This window comes from Podarcis erhardii (assembly GCF_964252035.2).
Source record: "Podarcis erhardii genome assembly, chromosome: 10".
NCBI classification, from domain to species: Eukaryota; Metazoa; Chordata; class Lepidosauria; order Squamata; family Lacertidae; genus Podarcis; species Podarcis erhardii.
The window spans coordinates 48,216,641-48,243,626 of record NC_138500.1 but is presented as its reverse complement, the minus strand read 5'-3'; the positions used below and the strand labels follow the sequence as shown (position 1 = coordinate 48,243,626).

The 26,986-nt window shown below is 41.0% G+C and overlaps 1 protein-coding gene across 4 annotated transcripts in view; it reads right to left on the bottom strand.

Annotated features, from left to right (window-relative positions):
• The window catches only part of TAFA2 (TAFA chemokine like family member 2), a 152,812-nt gene that overhangs the window by 40,754 nt on the left and 85,072 nt on the right, over window positions 1-26,986 (bottom strand). For all 4 annotated transcript variants that reach the window (XR_014160520.1, XR_014160521.1, XR_014160522.1 and 1 more), the window contains exon 2: window positions 8,104-8,210. Coding sequence is in view for 1 of the 4 variants with exons in the window: in XM_081878151.1 (XP_081734277.1) it covers window positions 8,104-8,210 (107 nt within the window). In the remaining 3 variants the exon portion in view is untranslated. The remainder of the gene's footprint in view (window positions 1-8,103; window positions 8,211-26,986) is intronic.

The following is a 26,986-nucleotide window of genomic DNA, read 5'->3' as shown; positions in this document are numbered from 1 at the left end:
ACAGGAAAAATAGAAGTGTTTATAAGCCCTTAATTAAACTAGAATAATCCTCCCTCTCCATATTTAAATACACCTCCCACAACATATAAACAACCCCCTTTAAAAATACTGTGCTCATTTTTAATATTTTACTTTTCAGCTGTTTCTGCATAATTTCAGAAGACTTGCCTAACTCAACGGAGTTTTGAAAAAGCTTCGTAGGCTATCACCTCAGCTTGCTCACTGGGGGGAAAAGTCTTAATTTTTAAAGTTCAACTTCATTCAGCAGGCCTCAGGCAAAGCTGTTTGATGAGCATAGTCAGGGGAATAGCTCTACTCAGACCTTCGGGGGGGGGGAAGGGGGCTAACAAGACACACCACTAGTCTTGTGAAATCCTCTCTTTTAAAGCGATCTCCTTTGGTATCACCTTCCCCTCCGTATTATCGATCCCATATAAATACTGAGTCTCTAAGTCATAGGCCTGATGAATCAATAGCATAACTAAATAAAGTCAAAGAACTAAAGTAGCCTGAGCAGGGAGGCAGGTAATTGTTGAAACACACACACACACACACACAGAGAGAGAGAGAGAGAGAGAGAGAGAGAGAGAGAGAGAGAGAGAGTATGCTTGCAGAAGGCACCAAACAACCTCCTGCTATCATGGGTTTTGTTTGTGGATAGGTTTTATCCTAACTCCAAGAGCTCTGTTTTAAAAGGTTCCCAAAACTCTACTGAAAACATGGAACTTCTTTCTAACATGAAATACAGTTATATCCTGATGTGTAACAACTTGCCACACTGCGACAAAACTAGTGCCTCTTACTATGATGGAAGCTGTGTGCCTTAAAGCACTTAGATCTTCCATACAATACAGGATATAGACCTGTCCTCCTTGGCTTGTCCCCAAAGTTTGAAATTAGCTGCTTTGGATAACAAACTTGCCCAGCTTGTAAATGCTCTGATATATTATGAATGGCGCTGTCAGGTGCTGTTGCGGTTGCTCGAGAGTAACCAGGCAAGACTCCCACAGGCTTTATTTTGGTGCAAACTATTTACAGTGAAGAGCGTCATAAATTCATGTCTGGCTCAATCGCTAGCAGAATCCGGGAGTGGTCTGTTTTTGTACCTCCTGCAACATAAAAGTCTCGTCACCCCCAGCCTTTTCTGCCCCTCCTTGCACCCCAGACTACTGCGCAGGATGGGCGCTGGCAGGGACGTGCTTCCCTCCTCTCCGGCTTGCTTAGGCTCAGTGTTAAGGTTCTTCCTAGCATCCTCTGGTCCTTGCTCCTCTTCTCCACTGGAGGTGGGACTTTCCTCCTCGCCGGAAGAGGAACTGCTTCACAAGATTTTCGGAGGCTGTAACACAACTGCCCTTCTATCTCTCCCCTTTGAGCCACTGGCAGTTCCTTGACAGGCGCTTTCTCCAAAAGTTCTTCCCAGGCTCAGAATGTAAAATGAGATGCTCTGAAATTCTGTCCATGTGCAGGTGGCGCTCAACAGTCCAGGCATGAACAGCAGGTGCTTTGTATGCATATGTGCAAATCGTTTTAATGCAGTGCTTTACTGAAACGCAAGGCTGTCGTGATGGCTGTGTTCACTGTTGCAAGAGGTATGCCTCTGAATACCAGTTGCTGGGAATCACAGTGTTGATCTCGGGTCTTCTAAACTAGATAGGTCTTTGCTCTGATCCAGCAGGGAAGGCTCTTCATATTTTCCTACTTGCATGATAGGTAGAGGGTACAGAGAAGTGCATACAAGCAAGCAAGCAGGTTGGTGGAGCTATTATGCAGTACAGAAACACTGGTTTGCTGGAGAAGGGGCAGGGATCTCTATCCTTTCTTTGTTATCCCCCAGCCAGCTAGCTACCTACCTAGCCAGCCAACTAGATAGCTAGCAAGTTATTTTGCATCTTAGGAAAGTTGAGGGACCTTATATACAATTACTTATTTATTAGGTTAAACCTCTTCCTCTTGCCGATTGCTATAAACTACATGATCAGTACATCCAACCAAGGCAGCTTTTTGTTTGGTACCTTTTTGGTCAGCTCTCTTGATAATTATACTTTCCAATGATTTATTAGTTATTTATATGCTGCTTAATTGCCTATACGGCTTTTCAGTGGTTATTGTTTCCCAGATACACACACACACACACACACGCACACATGTTTCTTGCTCCCAGGTGGGTTAGTCTGGGTAGTTGTGAATATCAATTTCCAAGCAGTGTCCACCATGGCTTGTATTAGGAACTACCATTTCTACATCCTCAGTCAGGAAGATTCATGCAGCGCCATCAGTTCACATAACATTATTAGCCAGAAAAGAATTCTTAGAAAACAAATGAGGGTTTTTGTTTCCCCCCTTGAATGAAAAAGCTCCTTATTGTGGAACTAATTCAGACTGACACAAATGGGAGCTTACCCAACACTGGTTCTCCTTCCATCTTGAAAATCTCATCTCTCTCAGTTCCCGCTTCTCTGCATGTCATCATGCAGGACACAACTTTATTGAAAGAAGGCGTTACCAAAGATACTTCTGATGGGCACATTTAAAGATGTGTAGCCTTAGGCTCTTAAATTTTGGGTGATTTTTAAAAATCTGATTATCCTAGCGCAAGCTTGCAGGTCCCTCTCAAGTTTGGTGAATTCTCTCTGTTAAGTAAGCACCTATTTTGCTTATCCACACAGGTATCCTTCTCTTTAACAAACAGTACAAATTCACAAATGTCCAGTGGGAAGGAGAAATCTATTTCATAAGGTGAGATTAAAAGGTAATAGAAAATATTCTCACAGCAGAGATAACATACACAGATAAATTAGCTGAATCTACCAAGGAACTAGTAAACATGGCTGTGAATAAGCACAGGTACGCACACCCCTTTTTGGGGCAGGTGCCCAATTTGAACTGTGAATTGATGGATCCATTTTTGATCAAACCAAGAGAGACAGTGTTGCTAAACCAAGAAAGGCAGTGTCAATAAACTCTAGCTCGGCAGCTTTCGCCTCTGGCTGTTAAAACATCCTTTGCTTAAGTATATAGGCCAGAAACGGAAAACCCTGAAAGAATTAAATGCCATGTGGTCCAACAGTCTTTGTGCCATTCTGCCATTTTTATAATATTCAATTATTATCCAGTGCTGAAGCTGACCTATTTCATGCCTCTCTTGGCCCAGAAAAAGCAAACAGAATACACAGCAAAAGGGCAAGAGTGTGAGAGGTAGAAAAGAAAAACTTTGTACGGTTTCTTCTGCTTCAGATATTCAAAGGAAGCAGCAAGAAGGAAAGCACAAGACATCTGTACTTTCTTCTTCTATTTCTAGGTCTCATGCAAGGAAAGAGATGTACATACACGCTGTGGGAGATACATATTCTGTCAATGTGGGGTAGGTAGAATATGCATTTCTTCACACAGGGCAAGACCCAAAAGGTCATATGGGGTATAAGATTAGCTGTAATACTATAACACTAATGACACAAGCTTCAACTTTGTCTCCTCTGCATCACAGCCTTGAAGTAATTTAAAAGTAGGCCTGCTGTAACCTTCAACTGTGAAGCAATGCTTTAAAAAAAAAAGTCTGTAGTCACTCATATAGCTGTGCTGAGACAATACTTCAGCGCTTTGGGAAATGCTGCTGATAGTCAGGAGCAAATTTATGGTTATTTTTTATCTCTCCCATTTGCCACCAGTCAAGCTACCCTTAAGTGTGTATTTCCTTGAAAGCCATACATAGGGCCAGAAAACATACTGGCTGACCTAAATGTCAATACTGTATACTTATTAGACTGAAGTTATAAGCCAGAAGGGAGCCAATGCTTGAATTCTGAGGTAAAAATTTGTTGGTTTTAGTGACATTCATGATCTTTAGCAAGATTTATGTCCTGTGTCAGGGTTTCTGGGAGAAGTGAGGAGATGGCAGAGGAGACGGAAAGCGAGTGGGAGGAGGGAGAGAGAGACGAGGAAGAAGATGACGGAATTCGAAGGGAATCTATGAGCCTAAGCAGTGAGTCAGAGGATTCCCAAAAGGGAGCTAGCATGATCAGGCGAAAAGCAGGAGAAGAGAGAAGCTGTGAAAAGTCAGGGAAGGAGGGGAGAAAGCCCAGTGAAGCACAGACGCTGTCAGAGGGGTCTCAGCCGGAACGGAGTAAAGGGGGTGGAGTTGTCAGCCTCTCGGAGGGAGGAGGAACAGGAGAAAACAGAGAGAGGGGGTTGGAGCAAGGTGTTCAGCCGGAAAGGGTAGAGAGTGGAACAGGGGGCAGTATAGAGGACGAAGGAAAGGTCAAAAGCAACGTACGCGCGCCAAGTTCAAACATAGAGGTGCGCGGAAGTGGGGAAAGCTCAGAGGAGGAGCCCGGCCCCAAAGCCAGAAGGAGGGGGCAGGAGGCGGCAGAGGATTCAGCCTCAGGCGAATCCCGGAAGGAGAGAACCCAGGGGGGCAGAAAGACCCTGCGGAAAAGAAAGGAGAGGAAGAGGTGGTCTAGAGCCAGGCTATTAAGTTGGTGTGGAGGAGGGGAGGAGTCAGAGGGGGACTTCGGCGGTCTAACGTGACAGACGTACAGCCACAATGCCGAACTGTGAAAGAAGCAATTATCTTCAATAAACTTTTCCTGTAAGTAAACTACAACGGAGTAAGGTCTCTCGTGAGCTGGGACCCACCTGGGTGGCTGTGACATCCTGCAACTATTATGTTTGCCTTTAGAAACATGATTTGGCTCCGAGAATGCATAATCATTATTGTTGTGATCATCATAACAGTTGTTTGTTATTTGAGGTAATTATTATATTGTTACTCAACAATCAAACAGGCCATTCACATCTGCTGAGTCTGTGGTCCTGGTGACTTCTCTGAAGTAACCCTGATAGCCACCAACAGTGGTGTCTTGCCTACGGTGCCTAAATGTAAATTGTACAACTTTCTTATTTGAAAATAAGGGAACAGCAGCCTCAAAAATAAGGGATCAGCAGCCTCACCTGTCCCAGTCTACGGGATATCTAACAATCCAGGATAGCAGCGGGAAGCAGCGGGAAATGGCACTGGAATAAGGGATTTTCCCGCAAAAAACGGGAAGGTTGACAGCTATGTCCAGAAGGGATCCAACTCTGAGTCTTCACCCTCAGCTGACGGATCTAAAAAGCCTTGGTAGGCCTGACAGATCCTTCCCACAAACTGCCTAATAAAATCAAAGAATCATAAGAGTTGGAAGGGAGCCCCTGCAAAATGCAGGAATATGCAGCTGTCCCAAACAAGGATCAAACCTGTAACCTTGGTGTTATCAGCACCAAACTCTAACCAACTGAGCTATGAAGCAAGTCTTCAGTGAAACTGACAATCTTGCCGATTTTTTTGAAAACTTCCCATTGCCAAGACGTAAATTAGCAACAGAAAATGTTTCCTTCTGAGGCATTCTAAAAATGGGAACCATTAGCGTAGAAGTTTCAGAAAAAAACAAAAAGTAGTAAGTCCAAGTAGTAGGCATTGACAAGGCTGAAGGTTGCTTTTGCATTTCTAAGGAATGACTACTGAGGAAAATAAGGCATCTGGAAGAAGGAAACTTTTGGGTACTTAATTACATGGCTAGCCCCAGAACATCTGCCAGGTATATGAAGAGCAAAGATAACAGAATCTGAGAGAATATAGAAGATGAAATCAGCAGGGCACCATTGGAATACTGTGATGTAGACCAGACAGCAGATCACTATTGCACATTTGAGATGACAGCTGTTTGAATACCCTAGGTTTGGGCTTTGGATGAAATGACATTTTGGGTGAAATGAAACAGCAGCCATGCAAGGGAACACAATAAAACTGTTCCAATTTTTCAGTATGAATATGATTAATTCAGCTCTGTGTCAGGTGCTGCTGAGTTCAATACTGGACTGCACAGTTTACCCTGACCTTTTTTTCCCTCAGTGTGCCAAGAGGCAGGGTCTGCGGCCAGAGACAGCAGCAGTACTATAAACCCCAATTCCAGCCCCTGTAGTGCATAAATGAGAAAAGGACACCAAGTAAGCATAAACGAGCATTTTCTTTAAATATCCTTATTGATAAAAGCATTGTTAAGACAGCTGGATGCTGTGATGCTATATAGCAGCTATGTACATTAACTGCTATCAAGTCAACAATATGGCCAACCCCCCCCCCCAAAAAAACCAGCTGTAACTCCAGTTTGTGAGTCCCTATAATATATTATGTGGTTAGAGCTGTAACAGAGAATATATATTTTATACTTTTAAGAAACTGTAGACGCTCAGCACAGTTGTGAAGTTCTCAAGCATTATTAACAAAACAGTATAGTCCAACATGGTTTGTTCAGAAAAGCAGCATATGAGGCAATGCTATTATAATAGTATTTATCACAACATGAGGCTGCCTTGTAAGTAAAATAAGGCCTTTTGCTTTCCTTAACCACATAGCAAAAATTAATATAAGAAGTGGCCCACATGACTGACAACTGGGTGCCTGTTGCCGACCATTGCCATGCAAAGTATTTGAAGCCTCTGGAAGCCAGAGGTTTTTTTTAATCCATAGTTTTGGCTGTGTCTTAATGCAGGATTGTGGAAATAATTTCTTCATAGTCTTGTTTTTCTTACAACTTGTTTGATTCTGTGGCACCTATGGATTTTCGTCAGCCATTGCTGACTTTCAGTCATGCTGCTATGTGCTGAGCCAGTCACATTATGGCATGCAGACATAATGCATACTGACCTGCGCATGGGTTGGCTTCTGACTTTCAATCACAACTGCAGCTTTTCAAATAAATCGAAGACGTACCTATTCCTTTGCAGGTCTTCCTACAATGGTAGCCAACCCTTTTGAAATGTGTTCAACAAGTCAAGTGCACCAACCAAGGGCGTGTATACAGTATGCATGCAAGCAATCAAATCCTTCTCTCAAATTGGTTGGTGTGGTTTCACCTCTAATCTGCTGAGCTGGGAAGAAGGCAGTGACATGATATGGAAGCCATATGTCTTCTGCAGTGGGTCAAACAGTAGCTCCAAGAGCTGCTAATTAGATAAGGAAAACTGATGTGGGGTGGGTGGAAGAAAACATAAAGTGTTTCCCAGCACTGCAACCTTTATCCACATTTATCCCTACACTTCAGCAATTGCTTTTAAAGTGGAGGAAACGTGAGATCTGATTATGGATTTTCCATGGGGAAATTCTTATTTTGGTCCTTACTGATGCTAAATCCTTACTAATTCCAAATCTCCCCTTCCCCTTTCATTCTCCATAACTTTAATTAAACCACAGCCAAATTTTCAAAGCTTGAATCCTGAGAATGTACACAGGTGCCTCAAAATGAGAAATAAACTTTAGGACTGTATTGTAGAGCAAAAACTATTAGTAGCATCTCAAGGTGTTTTTGATTAGGTATAACAAGAGAGCTGTTTCCTATTAATCCATAAATCAACGGATATTGTTCCCTGGAGAAGAGTTCCTAGTCATAAAAGTAAAAATAAAAAAGGGTATTACTTTCAAGCTGCTAAAAGCTGTCAGAACTGTAAGCATAATTCTATAGTGACAAGCGAAAGAGTACACTGCAATAAGGGAGAAGCCCTATTTCTGTAGACACCAGAGAAGAACACTCTGAGGTCTTATTGAGAATGGAGACACGACTATTCAGCACGCACACAATGTCTCTTCAGAGTTCATTGGCATGGATAATTGGACTGCTACAGCAGCCCACGTGTTACTCAAGATGGTTTTTTACGAGGCTCATTTCATGAACTCATTTACAACATTTCTATGTACCCTTTGATGAACATTTTTTTTTATGGGAGAAACAGCTTTATTATAAGCTTGCTCAATTTTTCAAGTTTACCATCTTCAGATAAGAAAAACAAAATTATGGTGATTAAAAAAAGAAAGTTATTAAAAAGGATTAACATAAAATTATTTCAGGACACAATAGCAGGAAACTAAAGCAACATTACTTAAAGAAAACATTACTTAACACTGATTTGTCAACACATAGACATAAAACAAAAACCCACAGGAGCCAATGAACAAAGAAAAATCACATGATTTAAATAATAATAATAATAATACCATTAAACTGTTATCACCTTGAAGCAAGGAGTTTGCAGATAGGTGCCACATCAGTACCATACTGTGCAATTTCTTACCTTTGTGGTGGTTTGCCCCAGATGCTATTCTGCCCCACAGTGTTACAACAAATATTATTATTAGCAGTTTTCCTTTTGTGGCTTTCTGTAAGTATCTTTTATTCATCCTAGGAGGGAAAAAAATAAAATACACGAAATGAAAAATGTTCAGTAAGTATAATTCATGTTTTCCCCAATTTTATAGAAGTAGTTAAATACATTTTGTACAGTGTAGTCCCATTTGCGTCTACTGAGAAATAAACACCATTGAAATTCAGTCGGACTTCATCCCAGTTAAATGTGCCTAAGATTTCAGCTTAAGACACCTGGCAGGCATTTCTATATCAATCACCCAGCATGGAAGGCAGGAAGTTAGTCAGATCAAATACATGTCATTTGCTTAAGCTAGTCTTTTAGCCCAATAGGTAAATACCACAATAATGGCTCTACTTGTGTTAGGCTGCATAGTAGCAATAATTTCTAAAGAGCAAGGGGAGCGACTTTCACCTTGATGCTAATCAAGGTACAGCTCAAATAAGGCATTGAGAGCTTCACAACTATGCCAACACAATATCAATCGAAAGCCTTCCTAGGAGAGGGAAAAGCTTATCACTGCCTCTTAATACCTTATCACAGCCTCTTCTCCTACACCCAAAGAAGGTGAAGAAGTGAGGAAATAAAACATATTAATCATAGGCAACGAGAATCCTATGGTACCACCTTAAAAAAAACCCATACACAACTTTATATATATAATATTACCTAAAATGTATCCTATTTATTAATTTATAAAAAGAAGTGTTTATATATACTGCTACAGCATAAAAATATTTCAAACCAGTTTACAGCAATAAAAATGTTAAAAAAAACATGCAAGCAAAGCATAAAACTTTAAAAACAAGTTAAAAACAAATATCATTAAACCATTGTGGAAGGACTGGCATAGGACTGGCAGAAAAGAAAAGTTTCCAGCAGGCATTTAGAAGTTGGCACAAAAGATGCCCACGAAGTGTATCACAGACCATCAATGATACCGTTTATGATATACCGTACTTTGCGAGAAACCCTCACACTACTTGAAACAGCACACCTAGATAGCTAGTTACACAGGGTTGATTCCGTGGCTATAGAGCACAGAAACAGAGCACAGAGAAACAGGCAGGGAATGTCTGCCCCTGCCAGTCCACATGGCCACCGCCTCTCAAAGAAAAAGCATGATGGGCTTTGAGCCACATGGATGCCTTCCTGTATTAATTATGCAAACATCCCAGGATGCTTCCCAAAATCCATAGTTGTGTGCTACAGCAATAAGCAGAAAAACCCAAACGCTACCATCCTACTTTTTTTTAGTCTATTCTGTAATCCTAAATACACATGCTACTTAATAAGCAGTGGCTCTGGATTCTGAATAGACATGCAGAGGGGGAGGGCTGCAAATTGAGAAAATGTTCTTACCATGTCAACCTGATGACTTTTCCAAGAACCGCCTAATTATTAATAGTATTATTTCTTACAAGTGTTAACATGAGGGCTGGTACAAATGTTACAGAAAAGCAACGAAGGTGTAAAAATGAATCATGGTATCCTTTCCTCACTTGCCTTGCGCAATGGAAACTAACAGCTGAGAGGGTGGGGGCGAGGGGAGAAGCTGCAATGATTAGTTGAGTGGCAATCTCTTTGAGAGAGACCCATGAGATCCACTCAACCGATCAGAGTAGCACTCCTCTCACAGCTAGCCATAGTGAAGCCTAAGCGTGCCTCTGCAATCATGTGTTTAAGTCAAGCAGTCAACTGAGAGTGCTGTTTTCAGGCAGCAAAGTTTACCACTTGATAGTTTCACCTGAGTACTGTACTTACTTGAATGAATGTAATGCATACTCTTTTTTGCCAAATTAGGGTGCACATTAGATACGATGGGGCATTTACATGCACCAGCAAATACTTTATCGGTTTCAAGGTTCTGAAAACTGAGGGGCACATTAGATTCAATGGTGCATTAGATTCGTGTAAATACAGTATACGCAACGAAGGGACTTTGTCTGTTGTACCTGATGAACTTTGATTCCTCCCTTCCTCGTCTAAGTTTCCCTTATACACAACCAGTCTTTCACATGAGTTGCGAACAACATCCATAGCAAAAATGCTTGAAAGTATCAGTTGAAAGTCTGACTGCTATCAACATCTTACTCTGCTGTATTATAGGCTGACAAATCTAGGGAATGTTAAATTATAGGTGCAAAGACAGAAAGCTTTCTGCTACTAAATAGCGGTGATAATATGCTACTGAATCAGAGCTATAACGTCATCTCAAAATAGCAGCAAAGGCAGTAGACTCATACAGGAAACAAAATCCCAGCAGGTCACATATTTTTGCTGCAAAACTGAAGACAAGGCACAACATCAGCCATTTCTCAATGTCCACCAAGAAGATGGTGTTTTTATGGAGAACATAAGAACATAATGCAATCCAGTGCCCCACCTAGTCCTGTTCTCATAGTGGCCAACCAGATGCCCCTTATGAGAAGCACAGGAACTGAGCACAACAGTAGTGTCCTTCCTGCAATTTGCAGCAACTGGTGTTCAGAAGCATTCGAGGCAGAGCATGGCCATCATGGCTAGCAGCTAATGAGAGCCCTCTCCTCCATGAATTTGTCCAATCTTCTTTTTAAGCCATCCAAGTTGGTGGCCATCACTGCTTCCTGTGGCAGTGAGTTCCATAGTTTCACTATGCACTGTGTGAAGAAGTACTTCCTTTTATCTGTCCTGATTCCTCCAGCATTCAGGTTCACTGAATATCTGCAAGTTCCAGACTTATGAGAGAAGGGGGGGGGGAGATGAAATTGGTCTTTATCTACTTTATTCATGCCATGTATAATTTTTGGCTCACCCAGACTTCCTTTTGTGCTGTGTTTCTACACACTTTAAAGGAAGTGCTGTGTCCAAGTGCTCCTTTTTTAAGGGGGGGGGGCAGCACATTTCCCGCAAAATCACTGCTCTTTACGGCCGAATTGGCAATCTGCTGAAAACCCAAATTGCCATTTGTTCCAATTCACCGTTAAAGAGCAGGTTTTCACAAAGGAAGCACCAGAGCTATAAAATAAAAATAAAATGCTTGGACACGGTGCTTTAAAGCACAGGGCTGTGCCTAGAAAGTGCAGGGCAAAAGGTAAATGTGGATGAGCCCTTTATAAACTTCCATAACGTTCACCTCTTGTTCACCTTTCCTCCAAACTAAAAAGTCTCCAAATCTGCAGCCTTTCCTCATTGCTGCATCCCCTTGATCATTTTGCCCTTTTCTGAATATTTTCTGATTCTACAATATCCTAGAGTTAGCCTATATATCACAGAAGGCTGCAAGTTCTCCATTTGTGGTCTAAATCTAGAAATCATAAGGACTTGGTGAGTACAGGAGGCACCCCAGAAACCAGAATTTAAACAAACTGGTTTAAACTACCCAGTCTCTGCAGAGAATGGGTTGCTCTAGTAAGCTGCTCAGGAAATCTCATGGCGTGCAGCAGTGGGGCACATCCAACTTTATTTTGTCTCCGACTACACTGTCTTTGGAAAGGTATAGCTGAAAAATGGTGGAAGAGATGAAGAGTAGGCTTCACTTTGCTTCTTTTTCAGAATTATATCCCACAGGTGAGCAGCAATAGGTCTTAAACCAAACCGTTTGCAGTGCAAAATCACTTTTAGCCTGAACTCAAATTTAAAATGCTAAACTGGCATGTTTACGCTTTCGATTTTGATTTCACACACACAACACAATTGTACCCACAGAAGATACTCAAAGAAGGGCTTTTAAAATATTGTGTAAAATGCCCCTGGTTCTTGAGCATAAGCTGAACATATTTAAATGGATAATCAAACCGCACAGTGAGACCTTTGTGGGAAAGCTCAACCACGGAAGAACAACAGAGAAGCACCGCTTATTGTATAAATGCATTCTAACTGGGTAAACTCATCACGGCTGTGAAAGGGCGGTCTTTACTGAAACAGGCATACATAACAACACAAAAAAGACATGTAAGATTAAAGTATGCATATCACCTGTATATAAGCAAAATATGCATAACTTGGGGATATATTCTCCATGTCAGAACACTTTAATTATTCCACAATATGTACTCAATTAAAATAGTATGCACATACTATTATGTATAAGGGCTTGGATTTATTAAACTGTATTTTTGTACAATGAATGTTAATATGTTTAAAACTAAATGCCTTGGAAAATATTTCTTTCTTTTCTGACAAAATAAGTTTTCTTGAAACACCTTTCAGAAATACTGTGGTTCTAATGAATAGTGTCCTTTCTAAAGCAGTGCCATTATTCATCAACAATGCTCCCAGATTAACATCAGCTCCTTTGCAACACAATTGATTGCAATTTTCACCTTGGTTAATTTTCAGACAGGCTACTAACAAAAGCAATAGAGAAAACAAAGTAAGGAAAAAAAACCAAGAGATATCTTGTTCCCCATAAAAAACTGCAACACGAAATAACTCACTGAATTAGTCGCATTTAACTGTGGATATAGTTGCCTGTTTTTCACACACCAAACCATCCTTTAGAGCTACGTGCATGAGCTGTTACACTCTTCTCTCCCCTCTGTTTCCGTACAACCATGAGAACTTTTGTACAGTGGTGCCTCGCAAGACGAAAATAATCCGTTCCGCGAGTCTCTTCGTCTAGCGGTTTTTTCGTCTTGCGAAGCATCCCTATTAGCGGCTTAGCGGATTAGCACTATTAGCGGCTTAGCGTCTATTAGCGGCTTAGCGGCTTAGAAAAAGGGGGGGAAAAGGGGAAAAACTCGCAAGACTCGCAAGACGTTTTCGTCTTGCGAAGCAAGCCCATAGGGAAATTCGTTTTGCGAAGCGCCTTGAAAAACGGAAAACCCTTTCGTCTAGCGGGTTTTTCATCTTGCGAGGCATTCGTCTTGCGGGGCACCACTGTACAGAGTTTAGTTTAATGCTATCCTCATTTAAAACAAACTCTGGTCGATTTCTAAACAAGCCTACTAAAACCACGTGTTATAAAGCAGACAATTAAAATAAGCAGTGTTTGTTTTAAACCAAGATCTCTGATTCATATATAATGACAAGCTAGGTTTTGCAGGGAAAGGAACTAAATTCTGTAGATGTCTTCATGCTGGCCATGGTGGCTCTTTCCTGTTCATGCAAGTAGCATCAAACCATGGTTTAGTGTAGTGAAAGTAGTAGGGCTTTGAGAAGTAACTGCGGAGTTTTGAGGCATATCCACTCCTGCTGTTGGAGAGCTGCCTTGCTCTTCAGTTCAACACAGCCTGGAGTCCAAAACACCTGGAGGGAAACAGGTTGGGAAAGCTCTATTTTAAAAGCTTCAAATGAAGCTGCATTTCCATATCTGACTACAGATCAACAGATTGCAATCCATTTATTTATTCTTCTGTTATCATTTCAGCAGGTTGTGAAAACTCATGTTTATCCATTCTAGATGCAAAAAGGCCTAAATATATATACAAAAGTGGAGAGGTCTTTTGTTGTTGTTGTTGAGTTACTTTTACTGAACATACTATCCAGTTTAGAGGATTTAAATCCCGTGAACACTTACTCAACATTTAATTTTTCAAATAGATGTACTCAGTGCTTCCCCACCCCACACCGGGCTAATTATAAGGGTATGAAGTACCAGCACCTCTTTTTGTTGTTGTTAAAAAGTGTGGCACTTACTGTAACAACTTCATGGTGAGTACCAGCACCTATTTTTCTACGGGGAAAGCACTGTATGCACATAGCTTTACAAAATACTAAAAACTTTCAACAATTCAATAATCAAGTCAATCAATGATTTCCCCCCTTGTATATAATAATAGCTAAGTATCTGAAACCTTAACACTCCAAGTCATGTACAATCTTGTACAGTACTTTTGTCACTTCAAATTCTCTCTCAATATCTGTACTGAAGAGGTTGAAGGTTGAAGAGGTCTCTGTCTTTCCACTCATTCATCATTGCTATAGCATTTGCTTCCATAAAGCTTTCGCAAATGGTTGATTAAATTTTCTTCATTCATCTCGTTTTTTTCGTAAGATTCCAAGAACCGAAGCTGGGACTTTCTGCATGCAAAATCCTTTCTCTCTCTATACTCTATTCGTACTACTCTGTCATCCTACATGTAATGGAGTGCACATGCTCCAGGGTTAAGGAAGCCACCCACAGTGTAGCTATTAACAGAGTGCTGCTGCTACTACTACTGCTATAAATATCTGAAACTGGCAGGCAAGCAAGCAAGCAAGCAAGCAAGAGGTGTTGTGGAGGAGGAAAGCAGGTGAGTGAGCTGGGCTTCTAGCAGGATGAAGCAGGAGAGAGAGTTGGGTTGGCAGTGGTGGGTGGGTTGTGAGAGTAAGGCAGGGTGGCAAGCAGTGCAGGGGAGCGAGCTGAGCTTGTGGCAGTGAGGCAGGTTGAGCGAGAGGGGCGACATAGGTAGTGCAGGTGAGCTGCAGAGGTTTTGTGAAAAGCAAGGGAAGGGCCTTAGGGAAGGAGGAGAGTAAGCCAAAAGTAAGTAGGTTGGGGCATTTGGCAAAGAGTAAGGGGAAGGGGATGGGACGTGGATGGCACTGTGGGTTAAACCACAGAGCCTAGGGCTTGCCAATCAGAAGGTTGGCGGTTCAAATCCCCGTGATGGGGTGAGCTCCCGTTGCTCGGTCCCTGCTCCTGCCAACCTAGCAGTTCAAAAGCACGTCAAAGTGCAAGTAGATAAATAGGTACCGCTCCAGGGGGGAAGGTAAACAGCGTTTCCGTGCTCTGCTCTGGTTTGCCAGAAGCGGCTTAGTCATGCTGGCCACATGACCCGGAAGCTGTACTCTGGCACCCTTGGACAATAAAGCGAGATGAGCACCGCGACCCCAGAGTCGGTCACGACTGGACCTAATGGTCAGGGGTCCCTTTACCCTTTACCTTTAAGGGGAAGGGGAGGGTGGCTAGTGTGTGAAGCAATCAGTGTCATCATCCCCTAGTACTAATTTGACATGATGCGGCAGCTGCAGGCATTCTTGGAGAACACATATTATTTAGCTCAAGCCTGGCCAAAGAACTGAGTCCACCTTAGTAGCCCTGATGGATTACCTTTGTTCAAGCTTGTTCTTGCTTCCTGATCTCTCATCGGCATTTGCTACCATTGAGTATGGTATCATCCTGGACTGGCTCCAGGATATGGGAATTGGGGGTGTCACTGTATTACAGTGGTTCCAATCCAACTTTCAGGATCGAATCTAGACAGTAGCATTGGTGGCTATGCTATGGGGTATCCCTGGTGCTACTTAATCCTGTGGATGAGTAGCTCCTGGGTCTGAGGAACTGGTTAGTTGCCTACCCTGGATGAGGTTACATTCCCCCTTTAGGGAAAAACCTTTTACCAATTGTGCCTGTTTCGACAGCAATGGGCATTTCTGGACCAGAAAAGCCTTGCCATAGCAGTTCATGCGCTGGTTACTTCAAGACTGTAATGAGCTCTTTGTGTGAGCTTCCCTCACGCTTGATCATAAATGCTTCATCAATACGGCACAGAAGATATAGAATAGATAGATAACAAGGGGCTGGCCCTATAAAGTGTTTTCTTTTGTTTCTAGCAATAACAAGATGATGACGAGTTACTATGATTCTTAGGTGACAGATTAGTGCCTGGACAAATGAGACTGTGTTCTGTGGATGTGCAAATCGACTTGAGAAATAACTGAAGTACAATTTTGTAACTCTCTCTTTACTCTATCCCAGGTGTGGGGAACAAATGGTCATCCAGATGTTGCTGAATTGCAACTCCCATCATCCCTGGTCATTGACCATGCTTGCTGAGGCTAATGCAAGCTGTAGTTCACCAACATCTGGAGCCCCACACATGCCTTATCCAACACAGTTCTTTTTAACTAGTTATGGCCTATAGCATACAGTCCAGATAAACTGAAGCATACCAGAAGCAATTTTCTACAAAAGTGGAGAAACCTTATCTGGTGGAATTTCCCCCCTCCAAATCTGAAAGGTTCAGGAGTCCCCTGCCCCACTTGTGTCTGCATCTGGCAATCTGGCTGTTGATTTTAGAGGCCTGGGACTCTGCAAAATAAGAACCTGAGGTCTGAGGTTATGCCAGTTAAATGGAGATATTAATTTTATTGTACTCTCCTTGCTCAGTTACATACACCCCGGTGTTCTCTGCAAGTCCTGGGGTAGAAAAATCTAGGCCTAGGCAAGGGCATTCTGGAACCCTGGCCTGGATCATGGGGTGCATCTGCCACAGACATTACAGTATAGTCGTACCTTGGAAGTCAAACAGAATCCGTTCCGGAAGTCCGTTCGACTTCCGAAACATTCAACTTCTAAAACCTGGCTTCTGATTGGCTGCAGAAAACTGCGGAAGCCCCATTGGACGCTCGGCTTCCAAAAGAACGTTTCAAAAACCTGAACACTCACTTCCGGTTTTTGATCGTTCGGGAATCGAAACATTTGACTCTCAAGGCATCCGGGAGCCAAGGTACGACTGTACATCTATCCTTCCCCCTACATATAAAACCATAATTATAATTGAAAATTCAGGGCGCTTGAAAACACTTCAACAACTATACAAAAGAAACGTAAACTGCTATAACGAAACTGCACAATTATGGGAATAGAGTAAAAACAGGATAATTGGCATATGGTTCGGGAACCCTAGGGCAAACATATTGCCCGAATTATGTTGTCTTGGAGCTCCTTGGATACACTGTAAATTGATAAGTTGTGCTTCTTTAAGACATCAGAATGTTTTTTTTCTGGAGAGTTCCCCAATCTTTACAGTCTAATGTTTGAAGAGGTTATGAAAGAGCAACCATTTGAAATAAGCGTTGTGTTTCTCTTTACACTCATGCTCCGTGGAACAAAAATATAATTTGCAAGTTACTTTAACTGAATTGTGTGAGTTTCGTATAATTTAAGATTTCTGACACTAGGCACAAGGCTACTGGAGACTCTGTACTGCTTTGTTTCAAACAATGTGGACTGTGTCAAGTACCTGCTGTATGAGGATTAGGAAGAATTATTTTTCAGTTTTTCATTTAATACAATTAATTGGCAAAGTCTGGGCTCTAAGCCAACTATTTTATTTTCTGTAAGAATTGTAATTTGGCAGCGTGTGAGCTCAACTGAATGCTTTACAGCTGTCTTAAAAATACAGAGCAATATCCATTTGACAAATATACAAGGCATCATAGCGTATTTCAATGAGAATTCTAATTATTTAATATGCTTTACAACAAAGCACCTTAAAGTTATAATTGCCAAGATATTTATGCAGATAAGCAATAGACGAGAATGAAACACATGGTTTCCAAAAGGCAATACTAAGATTTCAATTTACCAAGCAGAATGTTAATGTAATGGGGGAAGAAGGAAAAACATAATATTATTAACCCCAGAGAGGCAGCCATATCAGAGACTTAGGAGACTTGTGGCATAAACATTTGTAGGCTAGAGCCCAATCAAATTAACAGTACAGTATGTATTCACGAGCTCTTCTCGAAACACTTTCACAGGATCACAGAATGTGTAGAAAATGAGAATTGAACACAGAACATTTCCAACTTTGTGTTGAACCGTTCAGTTTTTATCTGCAACTCACTGAGGAAGTCAGTATGTCCTGTGAATATATCCTCAAGTGAATTAACTGGAATCATACATTCAGATCTGTTTGCTTGCTTATCCGTATTATTTTCTTCCATTGCCATTGAATCTCTCTCTTATTTTTCTTACTCCCACCTTTCTTGCTTGGCTGATTTATCACGCAAAAAGGGACAACTATTCTCGCTAGTAGGAACCATGCACCCACTGAGTCTGTATTCAAAAGAATTCGCTAATGAATTGTGAATTGCAGCTTCACACTGAAGTCTCCCTATAATGTCTTTTTATTGAAGTGTAAGAACTTTGTAGGCAGTAGCATCCTGGGAGACTGAAATGTTCTCCCACTGCTTCTGAATGCTGCCATTCTTAGGTCAGGTTTGTTCTGTTCATTCTCTTGCATAAACACAGGAGACTTTGTCCCTGTCTTGTGTGAACACAGGACGCCACTGTAGAATGTGATGGCATATATCCCATTGCAGGATGTGTCGGAGAACAAGATAGTATAGCTGAAATTATTTGGCAAAATCATGCAATATTGGTTGCCAAGTGGGAAAAAAGGATGTTCTGTTTGCCAGATGATTGCATAGAATAGATATAATACTTTTTAAAGTGGTCCATTTTCATGTCAAGCTAGTTGTAAAAATCACATGGAAGCAGTAATAAATAAATCAGTTTTGGGCCACCAAAAAATCTCAGCTACATTAGTGCAAACATTTCTCCCATTTCACTGTACTGGACCTGTTTCATCTACATTATTTGCTTTCCAGTTTTAGGAAATATATGCTTCAGACATGTAATTCCATGCACCTTTCTTCAGAGATATATGGGTAAGTAATCACAGTGAGGGGAAAAGAATACTACTTTAGTTGGGACCTCGCTCGTCCCAACTAAAGAAGAATGGCAACTTAAGCTGACAGAATATGTGCAGCTTGCAGACTTAACATATGGAATAAGAGAACAAGAAGAACACATGTTTAGAGAAGAATGGAAAATGTTTATTGAATATATGGGGGGGGATTGTGTACACTTGAAAACGTTGGCAGCATTAAGATAAATTCAACAGTGTAAATAAGGTAAATAAGTTTTGATGGATGTAATAATGGAATACAGTGGTACCTCGGGTTACATACGCTTCAGGTTACATTCGCTTCAGGTTACAGACTCCGCTAACCCAGAAATATTACCTCAGGTTAAGAACTTTGCTTCAGGATGAGAACAGAAATCGTGCTCCAGCAGCGTGGCAGCAGCGGGAGGCTCCATTAGCTAAAGTGGTGCTTCAGGTTAAGTACAGTTTCAGGTTAAGAACGGACCTCCGGAACAAATTAAGTACTTAAGCCGAGGTACCACTGTACAGTCATACCTCATGCTGCGTTAGGTTCATGTTGCGTCTTTTTGGCTTGCGAACGCGGCAAACCCAGAAGTGTGTACTTTTTTTGCCACACGTGCGTTTTGCCACACATGCGTGCACAGAAGTGTTCTGCACGCTTCGCACATACACATAAGCGCTCTATTGTGCTCTGCGCTTGTGCAGAAGCGCCACTCTGGTTGCAGACTTTTCAGGGTGCGACCGGCACCCCGGAATGGATCATGTCTGCAACTAGAAGTACCACTGTACTGAATGGTTTAGTTTTTGTAAAATATGCAGGGATTTGTGATATGCAAAATGAACCATGGAAAGAGAAGAAAGGAAGTCACTGATATTTTAAGGATGTTCAAATGAGTATTCTAAATTGTAAAATAGAAAATTTAATAAAAATTATATATTTTTTAAAAGGGGAAAGAATACTAGTTCATGGATTACTATTTGTGTAGACACGCCACTAATATTTTCACTTATCGCAGTCTCGGTTTCAATGGCAATTCCATTTTTAGACTTACAGTAATGTTTGATATGAATGCACTGGAAGGGTATCGTGCTTTTGCAATCGATATAGTATTGCCTTGGAGTTTTTTGTTTGTAAGGAAAGGTGTTACTATATTTAGAAAACCAAAGAATTGTGGAACTATACATTTCTTTAACAAATGCACAGTGGCCACAAAATGCTAACTGCCTGATGGGGGCAAAACAGAAAATTGCAGGAAATGGAATATCCTGGAAAAGGACATGGTTGGCTGGATCACTAGAACCCTGAACAGAAACACTTCATAGAATCATAGAATCATAGAATCATAGAGTTGGAAGAGACCACAAGGGCCATCGAGTCCAACCCCCTGCCAAGCAGGAAACACCATCAGAGCACTCCTGACATATGGTTCTCAAGCCTCTGCTTAAAGACCTCCAAAGAAGGAGACTCCACAACACTCCTTGGCAGCAAATTCCACTGTTGAACAGCTCTTACTGTCAGGAAGTTCTTCCTAATGTTTAGGTGGAATCTTCTTTCTTGTAGTTTGGAACCATTGCTCCATGTCCGCTTCTCTGGAGCAGCAGAAAACAACCTTTCTCCCTCCTCTATGTGACATCCTTTTATATATTTGAACATGGCTATCATATCACCCCTTAACCTCCTCTTCTCCAGGCTAAACATGCCCAGCTCCCTTAGCCGTTCTTCATAAGGCATCGTTTCCAGGCCTTTGACCATTTTGGTTGCCCTCCTCTGGACACGTTCCAGTTTGTCCGTATCCTTCTTGAACTGTGGTGCCCAGAACTGGACACAGTACTCCAGGTGGGGTCTGACCAGAGCAGAATACAGCGGCACTATTACTTCCCTTGATCTAGATGCAATACTCCTATTGATGCAGCCCAGAATTGCATTGGCTTTTTTAGCTTCCGCGTCACACTGTTGGCTCATGTCAAGTTTGTGGTCAACCAAGACTCCTAGATCCTTTTCACATGTACTGCTCTCAAGCCAGGTGTCACCCATCTTGTATTTGTGCCTCTCATTTTTTTTGCCCAAGTGCAATACTTTACATTTCTCCCTGTTAAAATTCATCTTGTTTGTTTTGGCCCAGTTCTCTAATCTGTCAAGGTCGTTTTGAAGTGTGATCCTGTCCTCTGGGGTGTTAGCCACCCCTCCCAGTTTGGTGTCATCTGCAAATTTGATCAGGATGCCCTTGAGTCCATCATCCAAGTCGTTGATTAAGATGTTGAATAAGACCGGGCCCAAGACAGAACCCTGTGGCACCCCACTAGTCACTCTCTTCATGTACAAACATTTTGTCACAGATTCAACTTTTTTGAAAGCAGTCTGGAAAAAAACCCTAGATTATTTTTTTTTTTTTTTATAAATATTTATTAAGGTTTTTTAAAATATAAATGCACACATCAAACAATCTTACTTTTATAACAACAAATTCTTCACTTCTTTGGACTCCCTCACGTCCCCCTCTCCCATTTACATCATTAAAAAAAAAGAATTTTTCCAAACAAATTATCAACTTGTTTACAATCTCATGTCCACACATTCCAATATAATTTAACACTTTTTCCAATAAAGTTTTTATATTTTCTTTAGTCTCACTTATCATCAAATTTAAATCTAGTTTAGTGGTGGCCAGTTTTTTATAATCTAGCATCCTTCTTAACATTCAAACAAATTACAATGTTTTTGTAGATACATCTTGAATTTCTCCCAGTCTTCCTCCATCTTTTCTTCTCCCAGGTCTCGGATTCTGCCAGTCATCTCGGCCAGTTGCATATAGTCCATCAGCTGCATCTGCCACTCTTCCAGTGTGGGTAAATCTTGAGTTTTCCAATTTTTTGCGATGAGAATCCTTGCTGCCGTTGTTGCATACATGAAAAATGTTCGATCCTTCTTTAACACCTTCTGGCCGACAATACCCAGAAGGAAGGCCTCTGGTTTCTTAGTGAAGGTATACTTAAATACCTTTTTCAGCTCATTGTATATCATTTCCCAGAAGGCCTTCACCTTAGGGCATGTCCACCAGAGGTGGAAGAATGTTCCTTCATTTTCTTTACATTTCCAACATTTATTGTCAGACGAATGGTATATTTTGGCAAGTTTAACTGGGGTCATGTACCATCTGTATATCATTTTCATAACATTTTCCTTCAGAGCATTACATGCAGTGAAGTTCAACCCAGTGGTCCACAACCTTTCCCAGTCCTCAAACATAATGTTATGCCCAATATCCTGTGCCCATTTTATCATAGCCGATTTAACCATTTCGTCTTGTGTGTTCCATTTTAGCAGCAAGTTATACATTCTAGATAGTACCTTGGTTTTGGGTTCTAACAATTCTGTTTCTAACTTCGATTTCTCCACCTGGAACCCTAACTTTTTATCATTTTTAAAAACTTCTTTAATCTGAGCATAATGTAACCAGTCTCGCACCTTATCCTTCATTTTCTCCAAACTCTGCAATTTCCAATTGTCTCCATCTTTTTCTAATAATTCCCAATATTTTGGCCATTTGGCCTCCATATTGGGTCTTTTTAGGGCCTTAGCCTCCAGAGGTGAGAGCCACCTTGGAGTTTTGTTTTCCAATAAGTCTTTATATTTCGTCCAGACATTGAACAGTGCTTTCCTGACAATATGGTTCTTAAAGGCCTTATTGATCTTAACTTTGTCATACCATAAGTATGCATGCCAACCAAAAGCATTGTTAAAACCTTCCAAGTCCAGCACGTCAGTGTCTTCGAGAAGTAGCCAATCTTTTAGCCAACAGAAAGCTGCGGCTTCATAGTACAACTTTAAGTCTGGCAGGGCAAAGCCACCTCTTTCTTTCGCATCTGTTAATATCTTAAACTTAATTCTGGGCTTTTTGCCCTGCCAGACAAATTTAGATATATCTTTCTGCCACTTCCGGAAGCACTCCGTTTTGTCCACAATCTGTAATGTTTGAAACAAAAACAACATTTTTGGCAATACATTCATCTTAATAGCAGCAATTCGGCCTAACAAAGAAAGCTTCAATTTTGTCCAACTATCCAAGTCTCTCTTAATTTCAGACCAACATTTTTCATAATTGTCCTTAAATAGACTCAGGTTTTTTGCTGTTATGTTTACCCCTAGGTATTTTACTTTTTTAACCATAGTTAGTTCTGTTTCTCTCTGAAACCTTTCCGACTCTGTATCTGTCAAATTTTTCCCCAACACTTTAGTTTTCTGTTTATTTAATTTAAATCCTGCCACCCGACCAAAATCCTGTATCAGTTGTAATACTCTTTTCGTACTAGATTCTGGCTCCTGCAGAGTCAAAACTAGGTCATCTGCAAAAGCTTTCAATTTGTATTGTTTCGCTCCGACCTGAATCCCTTCCACCAACCGGTCCCCTCTGATCAAGTTCAAGAGCACCTCCAGAACCGAAATGAATAACAAAGGGGAAATCGGGCAGCCTTGTCGTGTTCCTTTTTCAATTTTGAACTCTTCTGTAACCACATTGTTAACTATCAGTTTGGCCTTTTGTTCTGAATATATTGCGTCAATCCCATTCTCAAACCCCCGTCCCACTCCCATTTCATTCAAATTTCCCTTCATAAATTTCCAAGAAATATTGTCAAAGGCCTTCTCCGCATCTATGAAAATTAACACTGCTTTTGTATTTATGTCTGTTTGCAAAAGTTCCAAAACGTCAATAATGTTCCTAGTATTTGCAAACATATGTCTACCTGGGAGAAAGCCTGCCTGGTCTTTATGAATTACTTCATTAAGCACTCTTTTGAATCTACTTGCCAAAATGTCTGCAAATATTTTGTAATCCACATTCAAAAGGGAGATGGGACGATAGTTTTTGAGTTGTGTCTTTTCAGCTTCAGATTTTGGTATCAATGTGATAAAGGCTTCCTTCCACGATTCCGGCGCCTTCTTCCCTTCCATAATTTCATTACAGACCTCCATCATTGGTTGGGTCAGATAGTCTTTTAATGTCTTGTAATACTTGGAGGTCAAACCGTCTGGCCCTGGAGATTTGCCCAGTTGCATGTTCTGGATAGCTTGTTCAATCTCTTGTTGTGTTATTTTGTTGTTCAGGATTAATCTGTTTTTTTGTGACAACTTTGTTAATCCATTTCTTTCCAGAAATTGTTTAATCTCAACCTCATCTTGCGGCCCTTGAGTGTATAATTTTTTAAAGTATCTCTGGAAGCACTTTCTAATTTCCATGGGGTTCTGGATATTTCTTCCTTCAATTTCTAGGTTTGTAACTGTATTTAATTTCTGTCTCTTCTTCAACTGCCAAGCTAGCAGTTTTCCACATTTATTTGCCGATTCAAAAGTTTTTTGTTTCATTAATTTAATCTTCCATTCTATTTCTTGGTTTATCAATTTAGAATATTGGGCTTGATATAGTTTAATTTCTCTCAGAATCGGCTGTGACTTCGGGTTTGATCTTAATTTCTTCTCCAATTCTTTAATTTTCTGCAAAATCTTATCTTTCCTTTCATTTTGTGTTCTTTTCTTTACAGTGTTCTGTTGTATCAAGAACCCCCTCATCACAGCTTTGCTTGCGTCCCAGATAGTTCTTTTTTCCACCGTAGTGTTCATATTTATTTCAAAATAATCCTTCAAGGTTTTTTGGGCCTTCTTGAGAATCTCCTGATCTCTAAACAAGCTATCATTCATCTTCCATCTAAAGGAGCCGGTTGGCAATAGTGTCATATCCATCTTCAGCGCATTATGGTCGGAGCAGGTCTTTGGGCAGATTTCCACTTTTCTGACCTTGGGTGCCAGACCTCTAGATATCCATATTTGGTCGATTCTTGTCCAAGTCAGTTGGGCTTCAGAGAAGAATGTTCCCTCTCTTCCCAGGGGGTTCTTAGTTCTCCAAATATCAATCCAGTCCATATTGTCAGCCATTTCAAAAAAGGTCTTTGGTAGTCTGCCGTCTTTTGTAACGTTTTGATTTTGTGACTTATCCATGTTTGTCGATACGACCCCATTCATATCTCCCATCATAATGATGTTGTTGTAGTCCAGATAGTCCAGCATAGTCTCATGCAACTTCTTGTAAAATTCCGATTTCCCGTCATTTGGTGCATAAATTCCTAATATCAGAATCTTTTCTCCTTGGTGTTGTATCTCAATTCCTAATATTCTTCCATGTTCATCTTTGAATAAGAATTTAGGTGACAGGCTCTCTTTTGCATATATCACCACTCCTCGCTTCTTTACTCTGTCCGAAGATATAAATTCTTGGCCAAGTCTTTTGTTTATTAACACCTTTCTATGGAGCCTAGTCACGTGTGTTTCTTGTAAGCAGATAATATCCAATTGTTCTTTTTTTAATATATGAAAAATTTTCCTCCTTTTTTCCGGGATATTGCAGCCATTAATGTTCCAACTCAAAAGTTGCAGAGACATCCTGAATAAATCTGGTTATTTTTCAAGGGGTGGTATCTTGTTCAGAGAATCTTCAGAGTCCAAGGGTGCAGATGCCTCTGGTGTTTCAGGCCCTGGAAGTTGATCAATTCCTTTGTGAAGGTCCTCTCCGTATACGTTCAGAAATTTATCTCTGTCTTCCGATGTTCTGATTTTGATCTTCTTCCCTCTAAAGGTAAAAGATAGTCCTTGAGGAAATTCCCACCTAAAGATGATTGAATTCTTCCTTAGTAGTCTTGTCAACTCCAAATAGTCAGATCTAAGATCTAGCAGTTGTTTAGGAATATCCTTGTAGATCTCAATTCTTTTGTCCAAAATGTCCAGTGACTTTCCGTAGTGTAGGCCCAAAATCTTATCCCTTTCCTCCTTTGACCTCAATATTATCAAACAATCTCTGGGCTTCTCTTTCTTTAGAAGTCTTCCGAGCCTAAAAGCTGAAACAATTTTAAAGTCCTTTTCCTCTAAACTCCAAAATTTGGAGAATTCTTTAGTCAGAAACTCAGCTAGGTTGCCTTCTTCCACTTCTGGTATTGCTCTTATCCTTAAATTGCTCTCCCTGTTCCGCAGTTCAAACATGGACAAATAGGTCTGATGTTCGCCTACTTGCTTGCAGAGTGGTCTTACCTCTTGTTCTAAATTTTCAAGTTTTTGGCTGGTATCTTCAGCCAATTTCCGATTTTCCCCTGCAGCCTCCTTCAATTCTCCGATTGCTTGAGTATTCTGTGCGACTTGTCCAGATAATTTATTTAAACATTCTATGTTCTGCTCAATTTTGTATGTTTGCTCATCAGCTTTCTTGTCCAGAGATTCTACTTTCTTATCCAAAGATTCTAATTTTTCAAAAATTTTCTCTAAAATAGTAGTGCTTGCCCCTGAGGCCATATCTTCCAGTTGTAATTCCTCAGTTTCTCCCTCCCCTGCCCGTGGCAGAGAAACAGTTTCGACCTCAGAGGGCAAAGTAGGCACAGATGATCTACGTGCCTGTGAGGCTGCGGTTAAAGTTGTCAAAGTTGTTTGTTTAGTTCTTCCTCTCCTTCTTGTACCACTCATTCCAAAGTTATCTAAAATTCAAGGTCAAGCTGAGTTGTTCCCATGAGAAAGCCCCAGCACAGATGGTCACAGTCAATAAGGGGCCGGGAAAAAGAAAATAAAGTAAAAGTCACTGTTATAAGTCCCAAATCCTCTAGGGGGAGTTTAAAATATTTCAGGGAAGAAATCAATTTCAGTTAAAATAAAGTCAAATTTCTAAGTCCAAGAACCTTCAATAAAAAGATTTTTCAGCAGAGTTAAGGTTTAATGCAACAACAGTATTTCTGATGGTGTAAGCTGGTAATCCAAATGCTTCAAAGTTACAAGTTCAGACTCTCTCAGATTGTTTCAAAGTTCAGATTCAAAGTATCCAAGCTGCAAACTGCAAGCTGACAGCTCAGTTTCTCAGGCAGTTCCAACGCCTGGGGTTTTTAGTTAAAATATAGCTCCAAAGGGAGAAAGATTAAAATATAACTAAAATTCATAAAAGTCCAGCACATGAGGTTATTTATTCCACTTAAAATAAAGTTCAATGGGTGCTCAGATCAAATAGTTTAAAAGGTCTCTCTTTGCCTCCACTCTTCCACGCTCTTTGCGTTCAAGTTCAATGGGAGCGGAAGACGGACTTCCTGTTTTTCGTCAATCCGCTTTCAGCCAAATTTAATGTTTTAAAGTCCCGAATTACATACAGTCCGTTGTTTACTCACGGGTTGTTGTTTTTAAAGCATAAATTTCAGGAAGAAAGGTCAGCGCTCACTGGCAACAGCTACGCGGCTTCACTCCGCCGATTGCGGAACGACCCACAGCGCCGCAGCCTCCTCCGCGATCCGGAGCCCCTTACGAGGCTCCCTCAACGTTTCGGTGGCCGCTTCTGGCACCCGCCGGGTCCCAGGACCGCAGGCTTCTGCTGCCTGCGGTTTTCCGTTTCTGGGTCTCCGCTGCGCCGTAGCGGACGACCCTTTCTCGTGCGGAG